Below are 27,655 nucleotides of genomic sequence, written 5' to 3'. Positions count from 1 at the left end.
TGTGCCAGACCCAGTGCTAGGTTCTGAATATAGCAATGAAAAAAGCATCGTTCCTGCTCCATATAGCTTATGTTCCTGAGGGAGGAAAATACATTAACAAATAAAACAAAAACAGTCGAACTGATAAGTGCATTGAGGAAATAGGGTGCCATGAAAAAGAACATCATTGGAAGGTGAAGGCCTCTCAGAGGAGGTGACCTTTATTTGAGACCTGAAGAATAGCCCGGAGGAGCCAGCATAGCCCTGGGGGTTCAGCATTCCAGGGAACCGATAAGACAAAGTCTGAGATGGGAGAAAGCGTGGAATATGCTGGGAGTTAACAAAGGTAACAGAAGGCCACTCCAGGGAAAGCCTGGCGAGCAGGGGAATGTGGCATCAGGACTGAAAAGGTAGGCACGGGATAGGTTACTGATGATGATAAGCATTCGGGTTTCATTCCAGGTACACTAGGAAGTCATCGAAGGGCTTTTGAAGAAGAGAATGACATAGTCTGTGTAATGTTTTAGAAAACCACTCTGGCTGCTTCGTGCAAAGTAGATTTCAAATGGGTAAGAGGTGAAGCAAGGAGACCAGTTCCGAAGCTTCTGCAGTGCTTCAGATGGAAACTGACTGACACTGTTGTAGACAGGGCTGGTGTTGGTGAACACGGAGAACTCAAGATGGGTAGATTCGAGCAATAACAGGATTTGTTAACAGCCTGGCGGGGAGGCCCGGGGCAGGAAGGAACCGAGGAGGCCTTCAGAGAAGCTTGAGGAGCTCAGTAGTAGTTGCTCTTTACTGAAATTGGGAAGATGAAGATAAGAATGGCTTCGTAGGGGTGTAAATCAGGATTTACTTGGAGCCATTGGAATACCTGGGAGACCTCCAAGCAGAGGTGTCAGGTGGACATTGGAGGTCAGTGCGGAGCTCAGAGTAGACGTCTGTCTGGTCAGAAGAAATTTAGGAGTCATCAACACATACACGGCATTTATACCATGCAGAGAGAGTAAGTAGACAGTCTTGAGTTTGGATAGGAAAGAAAGTGCCAGCAAATGAAACGGAAATGGCGTGTCCAGGGAGGTAGGAGGGAAACCATAGAGTGTAAGGTCACAAGAGCTGAGAGGGAGTTAAGAAGGAAAGGATTAGTTCGGGTGGCACATGCTGCTGAAGTGTCCCGCAGGTGAAGATAGACTGTGTCCTGTCTCCGTTGGTTCTGGCAGCTGGAGGTTGTTGGTGACTTTGACGAGGCATTTTTCGAGAGGTGGGGACAGAAGCCAAGGTAAAGCGAGTTTAGGAGTAAATGGGAGGTTAAGTCATGAAGACAATATGTGCAGCAAACAAAATGGTTTGAGAGGATTTGCTGAAAAGGAAAGCAGAGGGACAAGAGCTGGATTCCTGCTCGAAAGAGAATTGGGTTCGATGGAGTAGGTTTTGGTTTAGTTTTTTAAATGAGAAATACTATCGCGTATGTTTATATCAGAAGTAATGCTAAAGAGAGATTAATGACTGATACGGGAGAGAGGAGATGGCCAACATGATGTCCTTGGGAAGACAAGAGGTGTGGGATTTAAAATCTGGGCCCAGTCCTCAAGGGCCTTCCATTCTAGTCTTAAAGATAAGATCAATTCAAAATAGACTGTAGACGTGCAAGATTCTGTGCTACGGATTATGTATATTCTAGTAGTTCAGAAGTGCCACCAGTGGAGACTAGCCTTTCGACGAGGGTTTTTAGGAGAGAGAAGGTGGGACCTTGAAGGATAAGCAGAGGTTGGATTAGGGACGGTGACACTGATGAAGAGAGCGTGTGGAGATGGTGCCCGACTAGAGGGGCTTTCTCATGGAGTGCTTAGTGGGAAAGTGTGGGTCGTGTCAACCAAGACCAGATGAGGGCCCTCGAATATCAGGCAGGGGAGACGAGATGATCCACCAGGAGCTGGCTCTCCGCGTGAGCAGGCACTGCAACAAGAGCGACGAAAACCCCGTTGTGGCCGGGTGAAAGTCGGAGCGGCATCGCGGTGGCAGGACAGGGAGGGGCTGCTGTGGCGACAGTCAGGATGTGGTTCTGTAGCCTGGGCCTGGCGTTCCAAGTCCTCGGGCAGGGGTGGCGGCGGTGGACGTGGGGAGGAACTGACAGGTACGAGGTATATTTGGAGGGAAGAACTGATAGGGTCTGCTTTTCAGTTTGGATATAAGGAACAAAGAAAACAGAGAAGCAGATGATGACTTAGACTGAGAGTTCCTAGACCAGGCATCCGAGGATGTCAGGAATATCTGGGATTTGAGATTTGCGTAGGCACAGATTGTCAAGAAAGGGGCCGCAGGGTTCCTCAAAAGTGCCAAGATGTCAGCACCAGAGACATAGGGTAATTTCCGAGCTGAAGGGCACCTTCTCCCTGGCTGTCACGGGTGCGGCTGCAGTCACAGAGCGGGTGAGGCGAGCCCTTTTCCTGAAGGAATTAGTGGTGAGCAGGGCAAGAAGTGGCTAGCCGTTGGTCTCAAATTTGGACGTTGAGCCCCACAGCTCAGCACTGGGGAATGACAGAAACCAGTTCTGAGAGTCTCCTTTCTTGGCATGGAATTAACTTATGCCACTTTATTATTTTAATATACTTTCGCTGTCGAATCTGGGGAAATTAATGTCTTTATTCAGCCGATCAGAACATTAGGTTTGGCAGATTTTTTAATTTAAAAATCTGCTTAGGAAAATAAAATTTCAGCATTTATCTTCTCATTCTGTACTGTTTTAAATATTGTAAATGAGATTGGAGAACAGAGAATTCGAGCTATACTTTGTAGCGTGTAAAATCTGAGTATTTCTTACCTTCATCTCTGTGTCTTGGCCCCCCCCCCCTACCGCCGCCGCCCCGCCCCGCCCTGGGAGCCTCTTAGTCCTCTCCAGAAACCACCTGCTTCCTTAGGGGTTGTCGGCATCCTTGGATGGGGACAGACTGTCCCCTTCATAACAGCTCTGTGTGCTGCACCACACTCTCAGCAGTCGGGAAGGGTTCAGAGTCATGTTTGTGGCAGGAAAATATCATCACAGTACCTAGAGGAAGGGAAATAAATGCCCAGGCTTCTGGCTCTTGCCCTTGAGCTATAGATTCTCAAGGATTCTCTTATAAATCTTCCAGAACTACTGTTAGAAATCCACGTCCCACTGGACAGCAGTGTAGGGTCAGTTGTCGGTTAGTCATTTCTGAGGCCTTCCTGCCACCCCAGCTCCAGCTCTTTGAAAAAACTTCGGAATAAAACTGCAGAGTGAATCTCTTTTTAACAGTGTTGTTTTTCTTCTTTGACACAAGAGAAATGAGATTTCCTCAGCTGGTATATTCAGAATTTCTCCTCTTTTCTGCATGTGCACAGAACATGCACACAAATACACATTCACACCCCTATGCACCTTGGACGCCTCAGGACTGGAATTCTCTTAAGTGGACAGAAGTAGCAGCTGTCTACTTCAGAACTAACTGTGCCATCTCTAACGTTAGTTTGCTATAACTAACCAGCAAGTAGAGTTAGATGTCGCTTGTCCGGGCATGCACTCTCCTTAAAAAGACCACATCGTCTCAGAATTTCTAAAGAATTGTCTTTTTTCTCTCCTTCCAGATGGCCAGTTGAGAGTGGATGCCAATATATCTGTGCATCACCCTGGGGAGCCTTTGGGCGTTCGAACCGAAGTGAAGAATCTCAACAGCGCCAGGTTCTTGGCCAAAGCGATAGGTAAATGTCAGCTGTTACTCGTAATGTACCTCTTTGTGTCAGTTATCTATTGCTGTGTAACAAGTCACCCCAAACCTTAGCGACTTGTACAACAACCATTTCAGGTTTCACAATTGTGTGCCTCGGGTGGTTTTTCTACTGGTCCTGCCTCAGCTCATTCATGTGGCTGTGGAAGCTGGCAGCTCAGCCGAAACAGAGGGTCTCAGGTGACCTCACTCACGTGTTGGGGCCTCAGTGCTGGATGTCTGCTAGCCTCGTCTATCCCTGTGGTCTTTGTTCGTTCACTCGCCTCGCCTGGGCCTTCCGTGGCAGTGAGGGATGCCAGGCGGATGAAGGCAGAAGCCTCAAGGCCTCTGGAGTCCTCAGCTCTAGAAGTCACACGATGTTTGTTCCAACACATTCTGTTCAAAGCAGATTGAATTAAAAGCAGATTCAAAGGGAGGAAAAATAGACTGCACCTCTTTATGAGGAGTCTGCAATATACTACAGCTCTCATTTTTTATTTATCACATACTTTCTGCCCAGCCTGAAATTATGGCCAATAGCTAATGAATATATAAAACTTTGTATCTTATTGATCAATGCGTTTTTCTACTTTTTACTAATAGATTGCATGTGCCTATGTAATCAAATCTTGATATTATTTTAGCAGGACATGCTGTGGGTATTTCAGTATCGACAAGTATATACTAATAAAATAGAACGGTTGAGCAAGATAAACATCTGGGGCAGTCCCATAGAATGTGAGTGAATCTGAGGAAAAAAGAATGGTGGGAGATTTTAAGTGTACCCTCTCAAGGATGCACAGAGAACAAGACAGCTGAATGCGTTGCTGTAGCCCAAATGTTGAGTAGAGTCTTGGGTCTTGTCAGAAAAAGTATTAAAATACAGAAAAGATTGTCTAGTCTTGTATAAAACCTTATTATCCTAACCTGAAATGGTCAATCAGCTTCAATGAAGGCACTCTGAGTCTGCAGATTTTCAGGAAAAAGAGCATTAAAATGATCAAGGGGAAACTTATGGAGGGAGAAGGAGTGGGACTTCCCACATGAAGACATACTTCCGTCTCTAAAAGGAGACACAATGCATGTTTCTGAAGCCATGAAAGGTTTGGGTGAGAGAAAACCCTTTATAGCCCAAGTTTGTGAAGGGAAAGCTTGGAGCGAATGGAAGAAAACTCTACTTCACCTTGTGGGTAGTAAGTACTAGGACTCATTCTAAGAGACAATGACAGTAACCTTAAAAAAAAAAAAAAAGAGACAGCAATATTTTAGGTAGATAAATCTATAATGAGTGACGAAGGAGACCCCTGCCAGTTTTTTGGCTGTCTCTAACCTTCTCTTGTCCTGATGTACCCTTCGGAACAGCAGTCTGAGAATTCTACCCGTGGTCTATTCAGACTGAAAGAACCAACACTTTACTGTTATGTGCTTAATTCACCAGGTCTATAGTTTTTCCACCCTATTTTTCTACCGCCTTTGGGTCTTTTAGTCATCTTCTCATGCCAATCAGAGAGCATCACAGTGGGAGAGTTGAGCAAAAACTGACACTGAGATACAAGAGTTTGGATTCGGGCAAGGGAAGGTAGTGTGGCAGGGCGGGGAGTTGGGGGCAGGCCAGAACGGTTTCCATAAAGAAGCTTAGCAGTCGTGGCTGTTTTGATTACCACAGCCTGCCTTGTTTATTGAGGAGGGAATGTTTCATATAAAGCAGTGGTTCTTAATCATTCGTGGTCATAAATCCCTTTGAAAATATCAAAATTCTGGACCCTCTCTCCCAAAATGTACATCTGTACACACCAACATCTTGTACATAATTTCAGGAGATACCAAAACCACTTGGAGCCCAGCCATGAATCCCAGGATAAGAACTCCTGGTAGGCAGCAATCCTAGATCTGGAGTCACTCAGCCTAGGTAGTGGGCCCAGCCCTTCTTCTGCCAAGTTGTATAATCTTACTGGGTCACTTATCTCTCTGAACCCAATTTTTCTCAAGAAGGGAGGGAATAGTGCTTCCTAAAAGACCCTTTCCAGCATCATTATTATTATTCTGTGATGGCAGCAAGAAGAAAATACAGTGTACAGTAGTCCACCCTTATCCATGGGGTATATATTCGAAGACCCCTGTGTATGGATGCTTAAAACCACAGAACCCTATAGAGAGTATGTTTTTTCCTATATATACATACCTGTGATAAAGTTCATTTTAGAAATCAGGTGCAGTAAGAGATTAACAATAATAACTAATAATAAAATAGAATAATTATACTGTCATAAAAGTTATGAAAATGCAGTCTCTCACACAAAATATCTTATTATACTATGTTTACCCTTCTCGTTCTTGAGATGACATGTGATAATAAAATGGCTAGGTGTTGAGACGAAGTGAAGTGAATTAGGCTGCCGTTGACTTTCTGAGGATACTGTCAGAAGGAGAATCACCTGCTTCTAGTGATCCGGGTCATCGAGCCATGATAATGGCAGTGGTTTACTGTCAGGAGCAGACAGCGTCTTTGAGGAAATTTAATATTTTCAGACTGTGGTTGAATACGAATAACTGAAACCAGAGAGTGGAACCGTGGATAAGGAGGGAGTACTATATAAGGGAAGAATTATTTTAAACAACTGTCTTGATTATTTTTTTCTACTTAAAGATTGGAAAACGTTTCTGATTATTGCTTGACTGGATGAATTAAAAATATACTAAACTACTATATTTTTCTCTTAGACTATGAAATTCAGAGGCAAATCAAAGAACTTGAGAATGGAGGTGAAATTCTGAATGAAACTCGCTCATTTGATTACAAGCTGGGGTGAGTTTGCATCTTGAGTATAGCTGGGTGGGGCTCCACGCTGAGTTCACCACAGACCAGCCATGTGACCTTGAAGAAGGTACTTAGCTTCTCTGTACTTCTGTTTCCTCATTAGTAAAGTTCGGAAAATGCTGTCCCTAAAGGGATATAATATACCCTGTAGGGCTGATAAGAGATTTAAACTGAACCAGACTTAAACATAGTGCTTACTCTTAGGTCCTGGTCCTTCTCTTGCTTCCAGATTACCTACTTTGTGGACTTTTACTTCCTTAAATTTCATCAGACGTAAGCTCTACCAGTTTAAGCTAGAGTCAGAAGAAAGTTTAGAGCTGGATGTGGAGGTGCCTTTTCTTGTTTAGGTAACTTTGACTCTAATTTTCTGACTAAGAGTTTTAATCATTTTTTTACTCTTAGCAGAAGACTGAACAAAGCTCAAAAGCCGAGAGTTAAAGCTAGTTAAAAGCTGGAATCATTGAAACAATTTCTTTCTTTTTAATTAGCATTCTAAACATTTATTTTTTAAGTATTTTTTAATGTAGTCACAAAGTGTCTCCCAAAGAACACTGATGGGCTTGCGTTTGCTTGTGTCTCTTGTTGGGAGGGAATCTCCTCTCCGCACGTGTGCTAGCCAGTGCTGCAGCAATGTTCACTTAATGCTTTCTCATTCGACTTTCATAGGTGCACCGTGCCAATGAGAGACAAAGAAGGAAAACAAGACTACAGGTGATTACTTCCCCTGTCAAAATAGCTTATATATGTGGGGTCGGGGCATATTTCAGATCTATTTACAGATCAACCTGATGATCCTGGATAGTTTTTAGAAACCACTTTTTGTTATTGCTGCATGATGGAAAACCTAGACTCCCTATTTTAGTGCATACTGAGAGAAAAATATATTCTTGATTTGGTAGCCTCTTGTTAGACAGGATTCAACTGTTGGAAGACACTTGTTCACGCCTCTGTGACAGTTGTTGTAATTGAGCTAAGAGGATGGCATTTGAGGATGGGGCTTATCCTGTTCCTATTCTTATATTCAGTTACATTCAGTAAATGAAGTTCTTCGAGAAGAGATGAAAAAGGAGATGTGTGTGTTCATGGCATGTCTCTTCATGCCTCAGGTCATGCTATTAATTGATAAACAAGTTAGACTTAATATGAGATCCGGAAATAAAGCAAATGATAAGGACAAGCTTAAGAAAACTGCAACCTTTCATTTTTTTTCCCCATGGAATTTAGCAGATTGCAGAGACTGAAATTTTAATGCGTTCAAGTTGTTGAGATTAGCCCACCTTTCCTTTGTGAAGCGCTGGATGATGTAAGTGTGGCTGTTGCTGTCAGTGAGGAACAAGTGTGGCATCGAGATGTGGGAAAGCAGCAACTCGTAAACCCTTAGCATGAACTTCACCTCAAGGATCCCTCTCATGGTGTCTGTCAGAGTCAGGATTTTTTTAATAGTGATCTTCTAGGTCCAGTCCATTCTTCCCAAGAACATCTTTGTCCTCCAGTGTTGACTCTGTTTGTGCTGCTTTCTTACTAAGCATAGAGGAGGCTTTTAGTTTGGTTGGTGGCTTCAGCTCTATCCCTCAGGTTAGGAGATGGGATTCAGGGAGCCCCCCTTTGATCTCTCTTACCTTCAAAAGTCAGACTGATTCGTAGCATAGATTTAGCATCGAGGTGGTGGGTTGCTCACACTTCTCATCTATTACCTCAGAGCCACTGTTCTGCATTGTCCTGCTTCTGCATAAGTCCTCTGACAAAGATAAGGAGAGAGAAAACAAGGGATGCTGGAATAAAACGTAGAGCAGGACATCTTTGTTTAACTCTTTTCCCTTCTGTCCCCAAAATACTCACCGGCGGCCCTTGCGCTGCCACATTTACACTGAGATAACTCACGGACCACAGGCCTAACCTTACCCCCTAGATTTGCTGCAAAATATCTCGCTTTTGTTATTATTTTGGCATCACTATAGTATAGCAATAGTCTTTGGAAACAAATGGCATCATTCTATTTATACCGTTCTGGTTTTAGTAATGGTATTTCCATTTACAAAATATAGTAATTTTTGACAATGTCGAATCCTAGAAAAACATAGCATTCCTGTGTGCGATGTTAACATTGTTCTCAAGTAGTTGTTAGCCGAAGATTCATTTGATGATTCCGACTTATGTGTGCATTTCTGTTATATTAAGATTAGAGACAAGTTCTGTTTAGAAGTAACTCCGAGAAGTTTTTATATTTTATTTTCACATTGAAAACCAGTCACATTTGTTTCTGCCTCAAAGAGCGTGTTTATGTAAAATTAAATGAATGGTAACAGCAAGCTGTACTTTTTTTTCTAAACGGGAAATGAGTTAATAAGGTTATTTGCAGTAGTGAAGCTTCCACATTAAAAAAATTAACCGACTTTATTTTTTTGTTGCAGCTTAAGGCTTGCAGCAGAATCGAGTGGGAATTACAGAGAGTTCCCTGGTGTATCCCATGTACTCCCCCTGCCCCCCTTGGTTTCCCTTAATAACATCTGGCATTAGTGGATAGTGTGGTACTTTTGTTATGATTAACGGAAGTTGACACCCTGTTATTAACTGAAGTTTGTAGTTTACATTAGGGTTCACTGTTTATGCCATACATTCTGTGGGCTTTGACAAATGTGTGATGACATATATCCACCATTACAGTGTCATACAGAAGAATGTCACTGCCCTCAAAATCTCCTGTACTCTGCTTTTGCATCCCTTTCTCCCTCCCCCACCAGCTTCTACATTTTATTTAGGCAAAATCTATCATTTTTTCTTCTCAAGAAAGAATGTTTTCTTATTTGACTTTCAATTTATTACACAAATTCTGCTAAAAATAGTGGAACTTAAAAACGGGGGAAGTCATCTTCCTCCCTAATAAGTAAATTGTTATCATTTGGTCCTGCTTTTTCCGGCCCATATCTTTAGAAATACATACTTGATCCACTGTTCTGCATCACAGTGTGTTGTGAGCCCTGTGTTGTGCCTTTTTCATCCATCACTAGTTCATAAGCACAGAGAATGGCAGCTTTGGTGTTTCGAGCTGTAGTTTACACTTGTGTAAAGGCTAGTAGTTCCTAGAAAACGGAGAATCACTATTGTAAGACATTAGAAAATATTTGCAAGTAATATGGCCTCTAAACACAGGAACTTTCATATTGATGCTAGGGTATTTTTCTTATTAAACTAAATACTTGAGATTAGGCCTTGTCTCCTTTCCGGCCAGGTTTATTCCTGAACCCAACCTTCCTCCTCTGGTCATCTACGACTCAGCGTCTCTGCCTGCCAACGCAGACCCACAGCAAGTGATCAACATCGACCGGATTCGAGAGCAGATCCCTGAGCTCCCCAGCGTGACCCGGGAGAAGCTCGTTCAACAGTACGGGATGCTGCCAGAACACAGCCTCACCTTACTGGTAGGTACTGATCAGAAGCTCAGATAAACCCAGCTCAGCAGGTGGGGTAACGTACAGTGGGCTCTGAGTGGAGAGGGTAGTTGTACAATAGATGCTTCTGAAGAGAATTTTAAGGTGTGATAAACTTCGCTCACTACCCTTATTGGTAGATACGCCTCATAAAACCGGAAGCAGAATCTTGTCTCATTTCTTCTGTGTAGAAAGGAACGGCTGCTCACAGCATCCGTGGAGGCTTCTTGAAGACAGTCCAGATGTTGCGGATGAGTGTTTTTCCATGTCTCTGCAGAACAAACAAATCCATGTATAGGGTTTTAGCAGTATTGAACCATTACAGGGTCTGGCAGGAAGTTAGGTTCTCAAAAGCCAACCAATCGTTTTTACCAATAAATGTAGAAGAAAGCATTTATTCCACACAAAATGCTAAAAACTGACGAAAAGCGTCAGTCCTTTGAGGCTTGAAGATGCATCTGAACAGAGCATTAGAGAATCTGACACCACTGAGATCTGTGTAGGCATTTTTCTATTTTTTTCAAAGCTGCTTGGGGCTTTGCAGTTTTCTTTGTCATGGCAACATTAAAGTGATCCGGCATCAGTGAGTGTAGCGTTTTATCACAGTTGTCTTCTACTTGTCCACTGGGGAGGAAGTGGAACGATTTGCTGCCGCATCTTTCAGGGACCAGGCATATGCCACACTTCCGGAGCAGCAGAATCTCTGGAAACTGGATTTTTGCATTTTAATTGACCAATAACGAATATACGAGGATATTAGGATATACATATTTAAATGTAAATTTATACAGTTCGATAATAGCAACCCAGCCATTTCGGGTACAAGGTAGGCAATTGAATGTTTGTTGAATAAATGATTTTTCTCTTTATCATCTGTAAATCAGCTAATTTGAGAAGCATCCAGTGAATCACACATGAAAACTCTTCTTTTGCTATCAAAAATGATTAAGCATGATTGTTCTCTCATACTTTGGTCAGAGTTGATCACTGTCTCTTATGGGCTGCCGGTGTAGCTTATCGCTACCTCTGTGACACTTCTGTCACTGTATTTTAGTCATTTACTAGTGTATCTTATTCAGCACCTTTAAGACAGGGACCGTTTCATCCTCCTGCTCTGTTACTCAGCAGAGACGAGCACTGTAGCAGCTAAAACCCGTGTGAATCAGCCAACATCTTGTACAAACATCTTTAACCCGTGTTTTTCTTAGGTCGATTTAACAAGACTGCGTTTTAGTCTTACACATCTTGCCCACTATCTTGACCGCTTGAATTTCCAGCCCACTAGAAATAAAGTCCAGAATAAATACTAAATGCTAAATTCCAGTCCTGCATTTTATGACATATCTGCCCAATTCTATAGGGAGCGGAGGACTAAGGTGTCAATTAGCTCTCTCCACTCGTGCTTTTACCAGGCAAACAAAGGCCACTCTTGGAGGTAGTGAATGATGAACCTAGATATCTTGGCCATTTCTTTGCCCAAGACTATGATTTCTGTAAAGAATCCACTAAATAGAATGTTAAAAAAATTTTTGTGTGTATCAACTTTCTTCATAAGATAAGTGAAAGGACCTTTCTGAATGCCCTCCCAAGAACATGGCTGTTTCTCTTCAGGGCACCGTCTGAAAATAGATGTCCCCTTCAGAGAGCATCTCTGTAGGATTGTCACACTTGGCCTCTGACGAGCAGGGGGCGTCTGCCTGCCCTGGCTGTGAGTGAGTTCTCTGAGGGCAGGGGCACACTCATAGCCGTGTTTGTGTCCCGTGTCCACTCGTGTGTCTTTCACAGTGTTGGTACCTAGGAGGCTTTGCGTGAATGTTTGCTGAGGGGTGGAAAATACATGAGTTTATGTTTTCGTAGTTTAAGTTCCCCTTTAGGATACCTACCTTTGATCTCGTCAGTTTAACACTTTTATTAACATCTCTTGCGTAGCAGGTACTGAGACAGAGACAGAGTTTTTGTTATTACAATGTTTTCTTTGCTTTCTAAGAGCTTGTTTACATGAACACAGCAGATACTACAATTTAACCAGCTCTTCGAGCAGATTGTAGTAGGTAAATGTATAATGCAGGAGAGGAACCCAGAGGGGGGTAGTGATTGCCTTGATTAGGAAAAATGGAGAAAACATCAAGACAAAGGTGGTTTTCGAGCCATTTTTGAAGGGACCCATTTTTTGATATCTTAAAAATTTGCTTATTTTTATAGCTTGAAGATAATGTATTAGGGGATTGGTTATTTTTTTTTTTTTTTTTAAGGGCTAGTACTTGAGATCACTAAGGTGAGTGAGAAGAGACTTGATAGGAATGGAAAGGGAATGATTTAGACAAATTGTTTTCCTGAAATTAGGCATCCTGAGCTTTTTATGGCTTCGTAATCATTGGAAGCTGAGTGACTCATAACATACACGAAAATATGTTCTTGTTTTTTCCTGCCTTCATCAGAAACACAACAGATTGCTGAGAAGGGCAGATGCACAAATCTAATGAACCATCTTTCAATTTAAAGAGTGCCCAGGAGTATTCATTAGATAAATAGCAGTGGTGGAGGTGTGCTTTGCAGAGCTTCAGCTCCATGCTCCATGCCTTTGCATTGCTTATTAAATTAAGCATTAAGCACATACTCACCCCCACACATGCTTTACCCACAAATAATAATATCAGAATTTAACTCTAGTCTTTAATTTATCTTGTCATTTTATTGTGTGGTAAGCACTGAATTATTTATTGCTAACTTACCTTTGATATTTACAGAACTCTAATATCTTAGCGTCCACCACAATATCTGGCACATAGTGAGCACTCAGTGAATCTTTGTTCAGTGAATGGAGGATGGATGAGTGAAGGCCTGGGATTCTGAGACGCTACTCATGAAAGTCCCAGGAGGTGTAGTGTTCCTGATGAAAGCTTCCCTGTTTCCAAAGATGGTCAGATGCACAACCCATCCGTCCATCTGACAACCAGCAGATCATGGAATGGTACCTGTGTCACTAAACTCAGTGAGAAGTCCTGGACTGCCACTTCAGGCACACCATGGACTGTGACCGGATGTGGGTCACTTGGTCTCTGACTTATTTTCCAAACTGGTTTCATTTGAATGTACATTCACATGTACATTCTGATTTCTTCTATTAAACTCTCTTGTTAATCCCCTCCCAACAGAAATCTGTATTACTATTTTTCCCTCCAGCCACCTAAAAAATATCTTGCCCCATCTGAAACTTCAGCCTAGTTAGCTAACCTTGTTTCCATATATTATGTCAAATTGCCTTGATTTCTGACCTTGTTCGTAAGGATTAAAAAATAGAAATGCAAAGCCGAGATCCAGGTGTTAGAAAATGAGAGATTCTAATAGCATAGCAAGTCCTTTTCTGAGTCATTGTATCCGAGGGTAATTATTAGACTGATCAAGATTATATGCATATGTTTTCTTAGAAAACAATCTCAGGGTGATGTCTTTGGGAGCATCTCTTTTTAAACTCTTCCTCACCTGACTCAGCACAGGCAAACAAATAGTCATTTGCCTAAGCAGCACATAAAAAAGGCTGTTCACTGACAGCCCGCTCTGCAGTTTAAAGCAGCCCACTTTTTAATCTATCCTACAGCAGCCCCCTGAGGTGCGTAGTCTCGTTCTACCCATTTTACAAGTGAGGAAATGTGACCACTGTGGTTGATGTAAGACGTTAAGTAACCTCCCCAAGCTTGTGGGGAGCTAAGGTGAGACCCGGCTGACTTTGGGGAGGCCCGGGCTCTTCATTTCTAGGCTCCACTGCCTGCCCGCATGTAGAATGCACCACAGTGCCAAAGAGAAATAATCTTTCAAGTTCCTTGCCGTTTTGGACTACTTACAAGAGAAAATAGAATTTTAACTTTTGTTAACATGGATGCTTTATCAGCCCCACTAATGCTTCATGAAGCACAGCCATAGAACATCAGTCGTTTAAAACTTGCGGCCACCCCTCTTGGATTTTAAGATGGCCAGACTGCCTTATAAATAAAAAAGAAAGTGCTGTCCACTAAGTTTAGTGAAAATTAGTCTCAAAGAAAAACAAATTATGTCCATTTTCCAAGTAGAAAATTTAAGTCAGAGAAAAGAAATGGAAGCTCTTCTTTGTAGCTTTATTTGTTTCTTAAACTTCCTGCCTTAGGTACGTGGCTCCTGCTGACTAAATTATTGAAAAGGGTCTCCCCATAGGGCAGAGTATGTGGGGTTTATGGAACGATTTTGTCATGTAGCTCGGCACATGGCAAGGAACAGATATGAGCTCACAGGACGACTGGCTTTGTATGAAGTCAATAGACAGATTTCAGTCTCATCTGTTAACAGGAGGTTTCAGAAATGGCATAGCATCTCAAACTTCGTGTTTCTTGAGGACCTGCTCTACTTGCCTCGTGCCCTTTGCCATTGTCAAATGTCAGAGCTTTATCTTATCTGTGCTGCTTTTAACTCTCCTGGGTAGCCGTGCAGGGCAGGGGGTTAAAACACTGAGATAGGTACTCTTGATTCCAGATCTCACGTCTGACACTTGGGAGCTGGGAGGGCTCTGCAGAGGTAAGTAGAGCTGATACCCTCCCAGTTGAAGGAAGAAAGGATATGATTTGCTTACCCTAAAGATAATAGACAGCAGAATCTTCACTGAATCTAAAGTCTAAATACAACCAAGCAGACTCTCAAGGAAATGCTGCCAGAAAAAAGAGTGATGTTAACACATTGAGAGCCAGACAAAGCAGGATGTTAAGGAAAATTCAGCATGGCCCCAGTGAGACTGTAGGAAGATGTGATCGTGACCATTCAGGTCGGTGATCAGTGCTGCCATATTTGTCTGTGTGCATTTATATGTAACCTCAAGATGTCTAGTCTTCTTTGAACAACTTCATTTTCCCCATCTGGCTAGTCTTCATTTAAAATAGTAATCCTTTGTTTCTGACATTATAGAAAAGGTTAAAGTGTCTCCAAGGGACAAAGAAACAGAAGTATGTGACGATGGTTGGTTGTTAAATGGATTGTTATCCAAGAGTTTCGCATTGAGTCTCTACTAAGTTTGAAATGCCTGGTTTTCTTTCTAGATACACTGCCTATAAAATAATTTCCCTTGATAAATATCTATATATCCCAGAGGCAGTACTACTCTAAAGCTAATAGTCTGGAAAAGCATCCGAAACCATATTGACTGGTTTTAGACTGCCAAGACTTACTGGGGAGCAAAGTGCTCACCCTCTTAACTACTGCCGAAGGTAGATCCATTTTGTCAGCTTCATCACCGTATCTCAGCTCCATGCAATTTTCAAAACTGATTTTATTCATTTTATAATATTGTTCCCAGTGCTTGCCAGTTTCAGGATGTTTTCACAGTTAGTTTATGCACTGGAAAAATAACCAATATTTTGTTCTGGTAAAGTTGAATAAAAATACGCATCTTCTAACTTCTGCAGAACCAATGGTTCATTTATTTCAGATGTAAGCGACAAAGGCCTTTCAGAGATGAGGACACCCTCTGGGCTCAGCCATTTGGTCCCTTGGGGGCATGCCCATTGGAGCAAGAGTGCAGGGAGGAGTGAGGGTCCCGAGTGCCCAGCCTTGGGGACTTACAGGGGCTCTGTCCCTAATGTACCTTGAACGTTGATTTCCTGTTTGTGAACTGATTTCCTGTTGGGGATGATTAGCAGAAGGCTGCTGTGGAGTAGCGCAGCTTCCCTCTGTGTTGAACCCACCAGACAGCAGTGTCTTTAAGGACACCAGAATGCCATCATCGTCAGGATTGATTTCTTGACGACATGCTTTTTGTGTCCCACTCCTGCAAATACAGTCATCTAATTATGCCTGTCCACTATCAACTCTTATTACCTGAATATTTGGATTTGGATTATCCAAGGGCAAATCTTATCCCCAAAGTGGTCTGCTTCAAGTCTCTCTCAGATTTAATGCATCTCAGAGAATGTAAGCTCACTGTCCTATTAGTCTAAGCCAACTGTAGGTGAGAAAACCCTTGAATGGAACCGGGTCTCTGAGTCGAACTCAGATGTGTGTACCTCCCAGCGTTGCTGGGAACAGAGCATAAGTGAAACTGTTGGGACCAGAGTTTTGCTTTGATTTTAGAGGCTCACAAGCCCTGCTGGGAACATGCCCAAGGGTGGAAATCGTGGGGACCAGAATAGGACTAATCCTCGGGACAGACTTAGGGGCACACCCTCAGTTTTTTCGGGTCAGTTTCAGAGCTTCTGCAGATCCCTGTATTCCTCAGAGTGGCACCAATGGTTCAGGATTCTGGCTTCCTCCTGACATACTGAAGCGGACAGTGACGTCTCCTGTGCCGGCCTCACACCAGCAGTTAACCACCTTTTGTTTTTCTCACTAAAGACTTCTCTGGATGAGTCCCTTTTTTCCTCCTCTAGGATTTCCCCAGCCACTTCTTGTTTCCATTAAAATCAGAGGACTCATCCACAGCACAGATCCAAGTTACTGCCCCACTGGACATGTTAATCCTTAATTTAGCCATAACTTCTGCTTTCTGCCCTAGACGACCACTCTCTCGGGCCGCCTTACCTAATTTCCATTTCTTTCCCTATGCTAGCATTTGGTGTTCCTTCCAGGGCCATTTTTCATAAAGTTGGTGGGTCTGCATTCTGTTTTTCTCTCTTTGTTAGAATGACCACATTCATAGGCATAATGAGGAAATAGCAGAGCCTCCATCAGGCACATGCTGGGCCTTCTTACAGTAACTCCAGAAATGCTCAGTGGACACCCACCCTAACGCCCACCACACACGACAGATGGATGCAATTCCAGGTTGCGCCTCCACAAAATGACTCGTTGTGACATGTGAGAGCCTTGCCCAGTTGAAGCCACTGTCATTTAGTCCACAGATGTGGGGTCTCCTGTGCAGTCAGCTGCTCCCACCGCAGGCATGACCTGCCCAGTTAGGTGCAAAGCCACACGTGAGTCACCTGGATTAGAGCAGTTGGAGCGCAGTAAAACGCAGTGCGCTCGATGCCCAAACTACGGGCCGCAGTGGGGTCTGCCTGTGATGTCAGAAGGCGCTGGGCAGGGCCTAGCTTGGGCGTGTTCACTGTAACTTCTCTGGGAAAGTGTGGAGGGGATGCAGGAGAGACGCTCTGGGTGGGGAAGGGTGTCACTGTCTTCCTCCTTGGTCTGGGAGTAGGTGTGTGTCCTGCCACAGCGGACAGCCACGTGGTCTAGTGTACATTGGCAGAAGTGGAAAGCGAACTTGTCATTTTCTCTAATTTCTGAGCTAATTGCTGAGGGCCTTTGTACCATTTTTAATGTGTTAATAACCTTTTGAACAGCTGACAGTATGAAGTCAAATAATGAAAGCTGTGGGAAAGGGCGTTCTTTTGATGAGCAAGTCGCTTCACATCATGCCCGGCACTGGCAGGTGCTTGGTATCGGTCCCCAAGAAGGCAGGCATGTGACATTTCCTTCCTCAGACATCGAAACATGGAGGTGAGAAGCATAGACTGTGGTGGTTCAAATCCTAGGTCTACTGCTTTCTTGCTGTGTGACCTTATGCAAGTTAGTGCCTCAGTGTCCTTGTCTGTAAAGGAGAGTTCCTCTGGTACCTTGCTCATAGGCCCATTGTTGGAATTAAATGAGTTAATGTAGAGAAAGCATTTAGGACGGTGCCCGGCACCTGTCCTAAGCTGCCATTGCTGTTAAAACTTACTAATGTCATTAGCAGCAGCAGTAGCTGTGTGAGGTTCCCCACAGGCCTGGCTGCTGATCTCTGTGACTCGGATGTATTCTGGAAATTTTCTTGAGAGCCTTTTACCTCACCCGGATTGCTAACCTAGGTTCCTTGTGCTGCCAGGTCACTCCGTGCCACATAACCAGCTGTTCTCCAGCTTGTACTTTGTGGGCTTTTTCTTCTCTGAATCTGCCACTGGGCATCTGTCTTTATCAGGTTGCATTCTACTTCCAAATATAGTTCAGCTAATTTCATCCCTATCAGGTTCACTGGGTGTGTGACTTAGACAGAACAAGAATGGCAGTTGAGAAATCAGACTTTATCTTTTTCCAACTGGATAGTCTTCTTACATTTTATCATCTCTGAAGGCAGAATGCGAGCAACAGCCTAGAAGCCCATTGCTTCCAGGGCCCAATGAAAAGGTAAATCGGGCTCACTTCCCAGAGCAGGCAGTGGAGGCGAGGTGGGCCCTCTGTCTGCCTCACACCCGCACTGACCAGCTGACAGATCCATTAGTGGCGAGGGTCCCTGTTAGCGTCTAAGAGGCTGACCTGGCATCGGCTCTGGATGTAATTGAATGCTTTGGGAAATTTGATTAAAATGTGAAAAGGAAGCTTCCTGGTCATAGAGCTGTAAAGACCGTCTGGTGTTATCTGAAAGACAGGACCAGTTGTTCCTGCTGCTTTAGCTATCTCTGAAGGAACAATTAGAGTTACATTTGGCCAGGAGACTTGACATACTGTGTGGCTGCAGTTTCAGCTCCGTCTGATGGAGGGTAGATTAGTCCTGAGTCAAACGCTTGCTTGTCGCTTTTGAGAAGGACGTTAAGGGTCCCCTAATACAGTGGCCTTTCCGCGTTGCTCTTAGAATGGTTTTTATGTAAGGGAATCACTGGCCCGCTGTTTTCCTGAGAAAACCAGATGGCCACACTGCCATGTTCACCAGGGACTTCTGAGATCTGTGCCAACTTTACTAGCCTTTGCTGGTCACACAGAAAAACTAAGACAACTTTACTTAGAATGCTGTGTGGTTTTTTTTCCCCCGAAAAGCGGGTTTCTAATATAAAGAGCCAGAGCGGGCACCCATGTGTGACTTTTTATTGATCCCTCACTCTCTGGGCGGCAGCGGCTCAGCCTCCCTCAGTCCCACTGCCCGTAGCTCACCCTATCACACTCGCAGACTCTCCTGTCTGCTTCCGCCTCTGTCCTGAAACCATGGATACCCCAGTGGAGTACGTTTCCAGCTCAGAGAGGCTTCATCACAGCACTGGTACGAAAAGACAAACAGAAATCTGACTCGCCATGTTATTCACCCAATACAAAAACCACCCAAGGGGAAAAGAATAGATATTCATCACATCCCAGCAACTCAGCCAAGCCTGTAAGTTCAAATGCAATATTTCTAGGTAGATTTAGAAAACCTTTCCCTGGCAAAGCAGGGAGTTCTCCTCTTGACAGCTCTTTTCACCAGCGGGCCAGCCTGTTTGGGCTAGAACAAAGGGAGTGCTACTCGTGTGATTTGGGCCAGATGGTGGTTTTCTACTTCCCCAGTGGTTTGTGTAGCATCATGGAGGTTTGAATACTTTTCCATAAGTTAAGCAGAACTTCCTCTTCTTACTGCCTGCATTTGCCTTTATCTGTAGTCAAGCTTTGGCTTCTCATGTGGCCTTTGCCCTGGTTTAGCAGGAGCAGAATAACAGCAATGGCTTGCAAAGAGATTCAGGAGATGATTCTGAGATTGTTCAATTGGCTGGTCACCAGAGACTTTATCTGTTACAAGGGGCACGTAGATTTTTTTTATTACGGAATTTCTACCTTAGCAACCGTGTGCCTGTGTGTATATTATAGCATCGACAGTAGTTAAAATTTCAGAGCACTTTTGTATTGCTTTTTCCTAGTATATTATTTTCGCAGAAAGTTCTTTTGTTTAATGAAAGTTCTCTGAAAAGGTCAAGGGTGAGAGCCTTACCTGCAGAATAAAGTTAAGAATGAATGTTTCAAGTTAAGCTTGGTTTGATTGGAATTTCAGCAGGTTAGGGAAATTTACCTACTTAAAATAAATCCCCTCCGCATTTGGAAATTTCAGCCTCCCCTTTGTGAGTAGAACATATCTTTACTTTTCTTACTGAAAAAGAGGATGGACATAGCCAAATTTCTTGGCTGCCAAGTCGGTCTGAGCTGGCAGTTAACCAGACGCCTTGGAGTTACTCTAATGCATAATTGTGGCAATTTTAATAATTAAAGGTGAACATGATTATGATAAAGAATGAGCATTCCCATGTGATATTTTTTTTTTTCAAATACACGTGGCGAGTAGATTCCGTTCACTGATACTTAACCAAGCAGCTACCGTGGCCCAGCACTGACTTAGCTCTAGTTACAGAGTGAAAGGTCAGCATGGTCCCTCCCTTATGGAGCTGACTCCAGAGGGGGAGCAACAGTAGAGTCTTCTTCAAACAAGGCTCCTTGATGAGCCATCTTGTTTTCACGGAGCAAGATGTGAGGCTGGGTTGGCTGGGCCAAGCTTGGTTCCGAAGTCCTGGAAGCTGCTGCTCCCTCTACCATTAAGCGGTTTAAGTTGGTCACGTGTACCCATTTTGAAAACCATTTCTCTCACCTCTTGGGGCAGTGCGAAGATGAATACAGGTACAATCCACTTTTGTTTTTTCAGAGGCAGAATATTCTGTTCATTCCTTCTTGATTTGTTTTCCTTACCTTCTTATTCTAGCAATCACTAAGACTTCCAACCGAGGACAGCCTCGGAAAGAGGACAGTAAGCTCAAGCCAGACGCTGTGGGCCTGAGGCCGAAGGATGCAGTGTACATAGGCTAACACAGAGAGGGCAAGCGAGTTTGGGGCGTGGCGTCTTCCACCATCTTCCGGTCCGTAAAGTCAGGCTCTAAAATACCTTCATTCCTTTGAGAAAGTGCTACGTAAATGCATAGTGACAGGAGAAGAATACTCGCTATTTACTGAAAGTGATCAGAATTTTCTGGTGACATCTCCGCGTTTAGGAAAGAATGAGTCAGTGTCTCAGAGGAGGCAGAGGGCGGCAGTTTGATTTGTCTTCAGAATGTTGATCTTTCAGTTTTGGGGAGTTTTATATAATTTATTTTTCTTTACAGAATGAAGTTGGCCTACTGGAGTTCTTCCAAAATGTGATAAAAGAAACTAGGGCAGAGCCCAAAAAAGTGACTAGTTGGGTCCTCAACACTTTTCTGGGTTTTTTAAAGCAAGAGAATCTTGCCGTCAGTGAGAGGTAAGTGGGTTCTGGGGATTTCTTTTTCCTTGGTGATGAACTCTGTGTCCAGAAGCACAGAGTTCCAGGCCAGGGCCAGGGTCTTGCTCTCCCTGTCACCACCCCCTGCCCCCTACCCAGGATCTCCTCACAAGACACAAACATGCCCTGTGAATTTCAAATTCTAAAGCTGTTCCGTCACTTCTGAAAGTTCACTTGTCTGTTCCAGTCTCTGACAGCCTGCACTGCCTTGTGTGTGTGCTGGGCCCTGCAGATGAGTAAGACAGGAGCATGTGAGTTGGAGGGGTTGCAGACCTTGATAAAACAGACAGTCATCTCTGCAGGATCCTCACACCAAGGCGAGCACGGGGTGCTGTGAATGTGCTAGAGGGGCCAGGGCCATCAGCCGGGTCCCTTCGGAAGGTGATGCTTGAGCCAAATCCTGAAGAACTGGTGGGGGTTGCCCAGTGCGGGGAGGGCCGGGGCATTCAGACGAAGGAAGCGATTGTGTGACACACGGACAGGCAGGCACTGGAGACTTCAGGGTGCTGAGGCGAGCAGCCACGAAAGGAGGGGAGAACACCACAGAGCTGGGCGAAGGCTTCCTGGAGGACTTCGTGTGCCTTTGTCAAGAGCTCTTGAAAGCTGTAGATCATAAGCACACTCCAGTTTCACTTTGGGGAATGGCAGGAGGGAACAGACTAGAGGCAGGAAGCCAAATTGGAAACCTCTTACAGAAGTGCCCAGGAAGAGGGTCCGGGGCCCAAGGTGGGGTGGCGCCAGCAGGGCTGAAGTGAAGCGGATCGACAGAGTATTTATCTCACATCAGCACAACGTTCGGATTTCTTGCCTGAGCAGTGGAGTGGAGTGAAGAGCAGTGTTTTTCAGTCTGGTGGGAGGTAAAGCAATAAGTTGAGAAGGACAGAGTCGAGGAGTGTGGCATGTTCCTTTTTGGCCATGCAGAGTTTGAGCTGCCTGAAGGACAGACATCCCCCTCATGGGGGTAACCAACAGGCCATCAGATGTATGAGTCTATAGGTGACAGACGTCTGGGGTGTATAAATCTGACTGTTCTCATCTGTTTGTTATTCAGCACCTGTTAATTTAGACTCTGCTCTGTGCTAAGCTTTGGGGAAGACCAGTCAACGTGACAGATGCAGTCTCTGCTTTCAGAGCTGAGAGTCTAGAAGCTGGTGGGTAAAGAGCGGTGAGTTAGGTGCTCTGGGCAGGGAAGGTAGCAACTAAGCTAAGACCTGAGCAAATGTGAGGAGTGAGTGGCAAGAGAAGTCCCCAGGGACGCATAGGCAGATGGCAAGATCTTGGCAAAGTCCTAGCCTCAGCAGAACCCGGTCTTGGCGGGTGTGTTATAGTTTCAGCAACATCCAAGACCATGGAGAAGTGACATGAAGACAGGCATGCACTGATATGTTTCCAAAAAGTTGTTGACTCAAAGGTGCTAACTACTCAATGCCAACTTCCTGTCCAGTCTGTTCCTCACCGCGTATGTATGCATCTGTCAGTGTGGCCTCGTGGGGTCAGTGTACTTCCTTGCTTGGCTACTCATCAGCACTGACCTTGGATGAGTTCCCCTCTGACCTTCAGTTTCCTCACGGTAAATGGAAATGACCATACCTGCCTCCAAGGGTTTTCTAGAGGAAAACTCGCAGTGCCTGGTACATAGCAGGCCTCAGCACTAGTTCCCTTCTCTGCCATGTCGGGGTATTCAGCATGGCCACCCCCGTCTCCTAAATGCCCACGGCATCTGTTGCCGTTTTGCCTTATGTTACAGTCCTCCAGGATGTGACTCTATTCAGAAACTCCAGTCTCTACACTGAGAGAGCTGTGGCTGTTTAGTGAAGGCCGAATCCATCGGAAGAGTTTATGGAAGAGATACTATCGTGCCAGAGCCTTAAAGGATGGACAGGCTTTGGGGAGGGAGAGGACTGGGGCGCACCAGGGGGCAGCCAAGGCCGTGGGAGTGACCATGAGTTGGCATGTTTTTGGACCAGGGAGGAGCAGAGCCAGGAACAGAGAGCGGAAATGGCAGAAAAGCATGATTGACTGTATAATTAGAGCAGAACGAGAATATGGAGGGTGTGGAAAGTCACAGAGAAATTTGGCCATGAATCCAGTGAATAGATGTAGAGCACCCCTCCCCGCCGTGTGGGTGGAGAGGTGAGCAGGACCCGGGCCCCCAGGAAGCTCTCGGTCCCTGCCGAGGACTAGACTTAGGTGTCAGTTTTAGTTCAAGGCAGAACGTGCTGCTTCCTGTTCTAGAGCGCTTCGCAGTGCAGTGGGAGTGGAGAGGAGGGAGATGATGTTAGCAGCAGCCCGGAAGGCTCCGAGAAGATGTGGTTCGAAATGTAAATCTCAGCTCTAAATGTATCGCGCCCGTGGTGTTGGCTAGGATTCCTGAACTTTCGTCTTGGCAGAGACCGTAGATGTCTTCCGGCCCGGCAGTTTCATTGAGCAGATGAGGAAATTGAGGCCCCGAGGGTAAGGTGATGTCCCCCAGGTGGCACAGCCGCTGGACTGGAAGCCACGTCCCCGACTTTCAGATCTGCTTCTTTATAGCGTGGTCTGTGAAATCAGGGGTTTGCTTAACAGTCACGTAAAGGAACTGAGGTTGCTAAATTAGCCTGTTGAGTGAACTTGGAGCCCCTGGTATTTACCCAAACAATTCAAAAGCACTGAAGTTTTAAGAACCCAAAGGGTACCCAACATCCAAATAGAAGTGTACAATTGACCCTTGAACAACACAGGTTCGAACCATGCAGGTCAACTTATAGGCAGATTTGTTTCAGTAAATACTGTAAATTATTTTCCTTATGACTCTTAATAACATTTTTTTCTGTAACTTTATTATAAGAATATATTCAACATACTAAATATGTGTAGACTATGTGATTGGTAAGGCTTCCTCTCAACAGTAGGGTATTAGCAGTTACATTTTGGGGGAGTTAAAAGTTTTATGTGGATTTTCAACTGCATAGGGGGTCAACACCCCTAACCCCAGCATTAAGAGTCAACTGTACTTGCTTCTTCTAAAATCAGGTAAAGAGGAAGCTAAGCAACTGCGGTTTACAATTTCTGTAGAAAAAGGACTGAGTAGCCAGAACCCAACTGCAGCAGCTCTCATCGGAGAACTTTTAGCAGGACGGGGTATAGCAGCCTCACCTCGGAACAGACATTAATTAATGAACCACCTCGGCCACTAGCGCAGATGTTTCCAAAGCTTCGAACAGCTAAGCTGCAAAGCCAGCGATAGGCTCATGATGACACCTGACAGGGAACACTAGAGATCAGGTTGGCAGGAACTGATTTTGCAAGACAGCATTCATCTTTAAAGACCTCTCAGAAGGCTGGTGTTTAAAGGGCCCAACCAGAAAAAGCTATTGTTGATCTTGGCTTTTTAATTATTTTGAGTATATTACTTTGAAAGGTGTGTTCTTGTTAGTATCTCATTCTAAATTACTATTAATAACAGATTTGATTTAGTTAAGAAAAGTAGAAATTACAGATTCCCTGACCAAGCGTTTCATGGTTAAAATCAGGGAAGTTCAATGGTCCAGTTGTCCAGTCCAGTGGAGTATCTCAGACTTCCAGGTCAGCTATGGCAGCAACTCCCGAAACTCTAGGAAGCCAAGAAAGGCTTTTGAGCCAAGAAGGTTCTGATAGCGACAGGAAGTTAGTCCAGCATTGTGGTTGTGGGATAGCATCCAAGGCTGGGGCTGCAGGAGTTGCAGTCATGCAGAGATCATGTGGCAGACCTGATTTTATACAGCCTGTGAGCTAAGCCTGGTTATTACCTCTTAAACTAAAACGAAGAGTGTGGGACAGAACATTTGTGGCCCACAAAGCCTTAAATATTTATCTGGGGCTTTCCAGAAGTTTGCCAGCCCTGGTTTAAACCTGTCGTTCGGGTGAGATGGGACCTCTCAAGAGGTAGTTGAATTTAGTGGGTAGAGAGGACTGGACTCTGAAGAAGCAGTGGAAGTCTCGGGAGCAAATGCGCTTTCCTCCTGTGCCAGGCAGGTAAAGGCAGAGAGCATCAAGGCCGCTCATCCTTGGCAGGCAGGAGGGAGGAGAGGGATCGTCAAGAAGAAGGAAACTAATCTAGAGGCCCAAGGAGAAGAGATTTTTCACAAGGGGGTCTAAACAGCCCAGAAGTCAGGGTACAGCATGGTGGGGGAAAGCTGTCAGGTTTGGCAACAAGCGAAGGCACCAACTTCTGTAGAGCAGCAGTCCCCAACCTTTTTGGCACCAGGGGCTGGTGCTCCCATGAGAATCTGAGGTGGAGCTGACGTGACGACGCCAGCCCTGGGAGCGGCTGCAAATACAGATGAAGCTTCTCTTGCTCCCAGGCTGATCATCGTACCAGTCTGTGGCCTGGGGGTTGGGGACTCCTCCTGTAGAAGCATGGGGTTAGAATCCAAACACCGTGTGCTTACAAGGCTTGAAAATAGCCACTGATGCTAGATCTTTATTGGTAAAAATAAGGTAGAAAACCAGGCAGAAGCAAGTGACCGCCAAGGTCACTTGAAGGCATTCTCAAGAAAGGGAAGATCTGAGCATTCGTGGAGGTGTGGGATTAGAGCTGCAGGAGAGGGGAAATAAGCAACTGAGTAGGATTTGTAGAAGCTGAAAGTGATGGGACTAAGAGCTTGGGTGGAGGGGTTTGACGGGAGAAGAGGGCACATTGACAAATCAGAATCTTGCATCAGCTGATGTCCTTATGAAGTGGGAGGTGCGGTGTGTGCCGAGAAGGGGTATGTGAAGGAGGCTTTTTAGAACAGTGGCTTCAGTGGGGGCACAAGGAAATTAGCAAAATGAACGAAAAGATTATTGAGCAACAAGAGCCACCTGGATGTCCAAGTTCCAGGGTCTTCCTTCTTGTGTCACATTTTACCGGAAGCAGAGAACGTGGACTTTGGGCCTACGAGATGCTCAGGGATTGAGTGGGGCAGCACAGTTCTCAGGCTCAGCTGGGTGGGGCGGGGTCGTGGTTGTAGAGGTGTCAGGGTGTCTGCTTCCCCAGCAAGCTGGAGATGGGGTTGTGCCCCTGAAAGAGCTCTCATAGACTGGGAGCTATTTCAGGGGCACAACCCCATCTCCAGACCCCACTTTCCTCCTCTGCAGGTAGATACTCTGGCCTCGGGATTGGGGACAAGCACATGACGCTGAAGCTTTCCATAAGACTGTTCTTAGTGCAGGTGCATTCACTGACCGGAAACTAGAATTATCTGAAAACAGCAAACTAATAGCTTGTGTTTCTGCTGCCATTATGGTTTATTTATATGTCTGATCCGTGGGGTCTTTCGGGGTCTGTGTGACAGGTACTGGTCCTGGTCATCATCATCTTCAAGCATATCTGGAATTGGTAGATACAGTATACCAGATGTCCCTGTTGGGGAAAGAATTCTGTGACACAAATAATATTGACCTACTCTGTGTCAAGTATCATGGGTACAAAAAGGCGACTGAGAAATCCCAAGTGCTGTTAGGTCCATGGAGTTATTTTATAGTGTAAATTTATGACCTAAAAAATTAAGGTCACTAGATGAAAGGCAGAGTATTTTCAGTTATCTCGTGCTCTATTTCTGTCCTCCCCTGTCCCAGTATCCCTTACGTCATCGATTCGTGTGGGAGTACGGACCCTTTTTTCTGCATGCTCTGGAAATCCAGTTCAGCCTCAGCGCTGATTATGGTTCTACAGTCTGCACTGTAATTGGCCATTGTATTTCCTAGGATTGCAGAACACCCCAGAAACCATTTTTAAAACAACCTGCTTCTGTATTACTTGTCAGTGAGGGTGAGAAGTTAGAAAAAAAGATATCAGTCGATTTCCCAGCTCTCTGCCCTTCTTCCTGTTGAGATTTAATCAGGGTGCTTCACAGATGTTCCAGATACCGACTTAATAATCCCAGACACTCTCCAAACCTAATTTCCACTTTGAATTACCTTTATCCATATGTACTTCGTGATAAACAGTTTAAGGATGATGGGCTGCCTCGGCGTGTCAGCTGTTTTGAATGAACAACCCTAATGAGGTTTCACTGTACTTGAATCAGACTACAGTAAGTCATACCTGCTTAACTTGCATTTGATTGGTTTGAAATTCATGGAAATTGGCAGAGGCTTAAACAGTAGTTTCCTTTTTATTATCTAAGAGCTTACAAAGAAATTAATAGTGAATGATGGCAACCCAGACTTAAACAGAAGGTTTTCAAGTGGCATTAAGTATTTCAGCAGCTTTCATTTACACAGACACACTAATGAGCTATTTATAAGTCATTCCTATCTATTTAAAACTAGTCCCCTGATGACCTCAGATAGGGTTTCATTAGCTTAGTTGCTTTATGTGTTCAGAAGTAGCAAAACCATATATTTATTTTACTCTTTTTTAAAAAAATTATTTTTCAATTACAGTTGACATACAACATTAGTTTCAGGTGTACAAAAAACCCTATATTTTAAAACAAATAGTCTGTAATTTCATCTTGCCTTTTTACTAATCTAGGGGCTCACGTCCCCCCCCTCACCTGTCCCACTCCTAAATTAATGACACTGTGTTTACTCCTTGGCCTTTTATATCATGGAATCTTGGCCAGAAAAAAAAAAAAACACACACGCCCTACAAGTGTAGATAATGAATTCTGGGCCCTTCGGTGTCCAGGAAGCCATGGTTGGCACGCAGGAGAGAACCATTGGCGGAGGTGTCCGTGAGGTTGGCGAAAGACCATCGGGCTGTCATTGCTTCCCGGAAGAAAGG

The 27,655-nt window shown here is 44.4% G+C and overlaps 1 protein-coding gene across 2 annotated transcripts in view; it reads left to right on the top strand.

Annotated features, from left to right (window-relative positions):
- Positions 1–27,655, top strand: part of GATB (glutamyl-tRNA amidotransferase subunit B) — a 75,697-nt gene that overhangs the window by 33,957 nt on the left and 14,085 nt on the right. For both annotated transcript variants that reach the window (XM_016144573.2, XM_016144574.2), the window contains exons 6-10: positions 3,586–3,699; positions 6,426–6,510; positions 7,189–7,233; positions 9,752–9,941; positions 20,771–20,904. In XM_016144573.2, coding sequence (XP_016000059.2) covers positions 3,586–3,699; positions 6,426–6,510; positions 7,189–7,233; positions 9,752–9,941; positions 20,771–20,904 — 568 coding nt within the window. The remainder of the gene's footprint in view (positions 1–3,585; positions 3,700–6,425; positions 6,511–7,188; positions 7,234–9,751; positions 9,942–20,770; positions 20,905–27,655) is intronic.

Source organism: Rousettus aegyptiacus, unplaced genomic scaffold (assembly GCF_014176215.1).
Source record: "Rousettus aegyptiacus isolate mRouAeg1 unplaced genomic scaffold, mRouAeg1.p scaffold_m13_p_16, whole genome shotgun sequence".
Classification (NCBI taxonomy): domain Eukaryota; kingdom Metazoa; phylum Chordata; class Mammalia; order Chiroptera; family Pteropodidae; genus Rousettus; species Rousettus aegyptiacus.
This window is presented reverse-complemented; position numbering and strand designations above follow the sequence as displayed.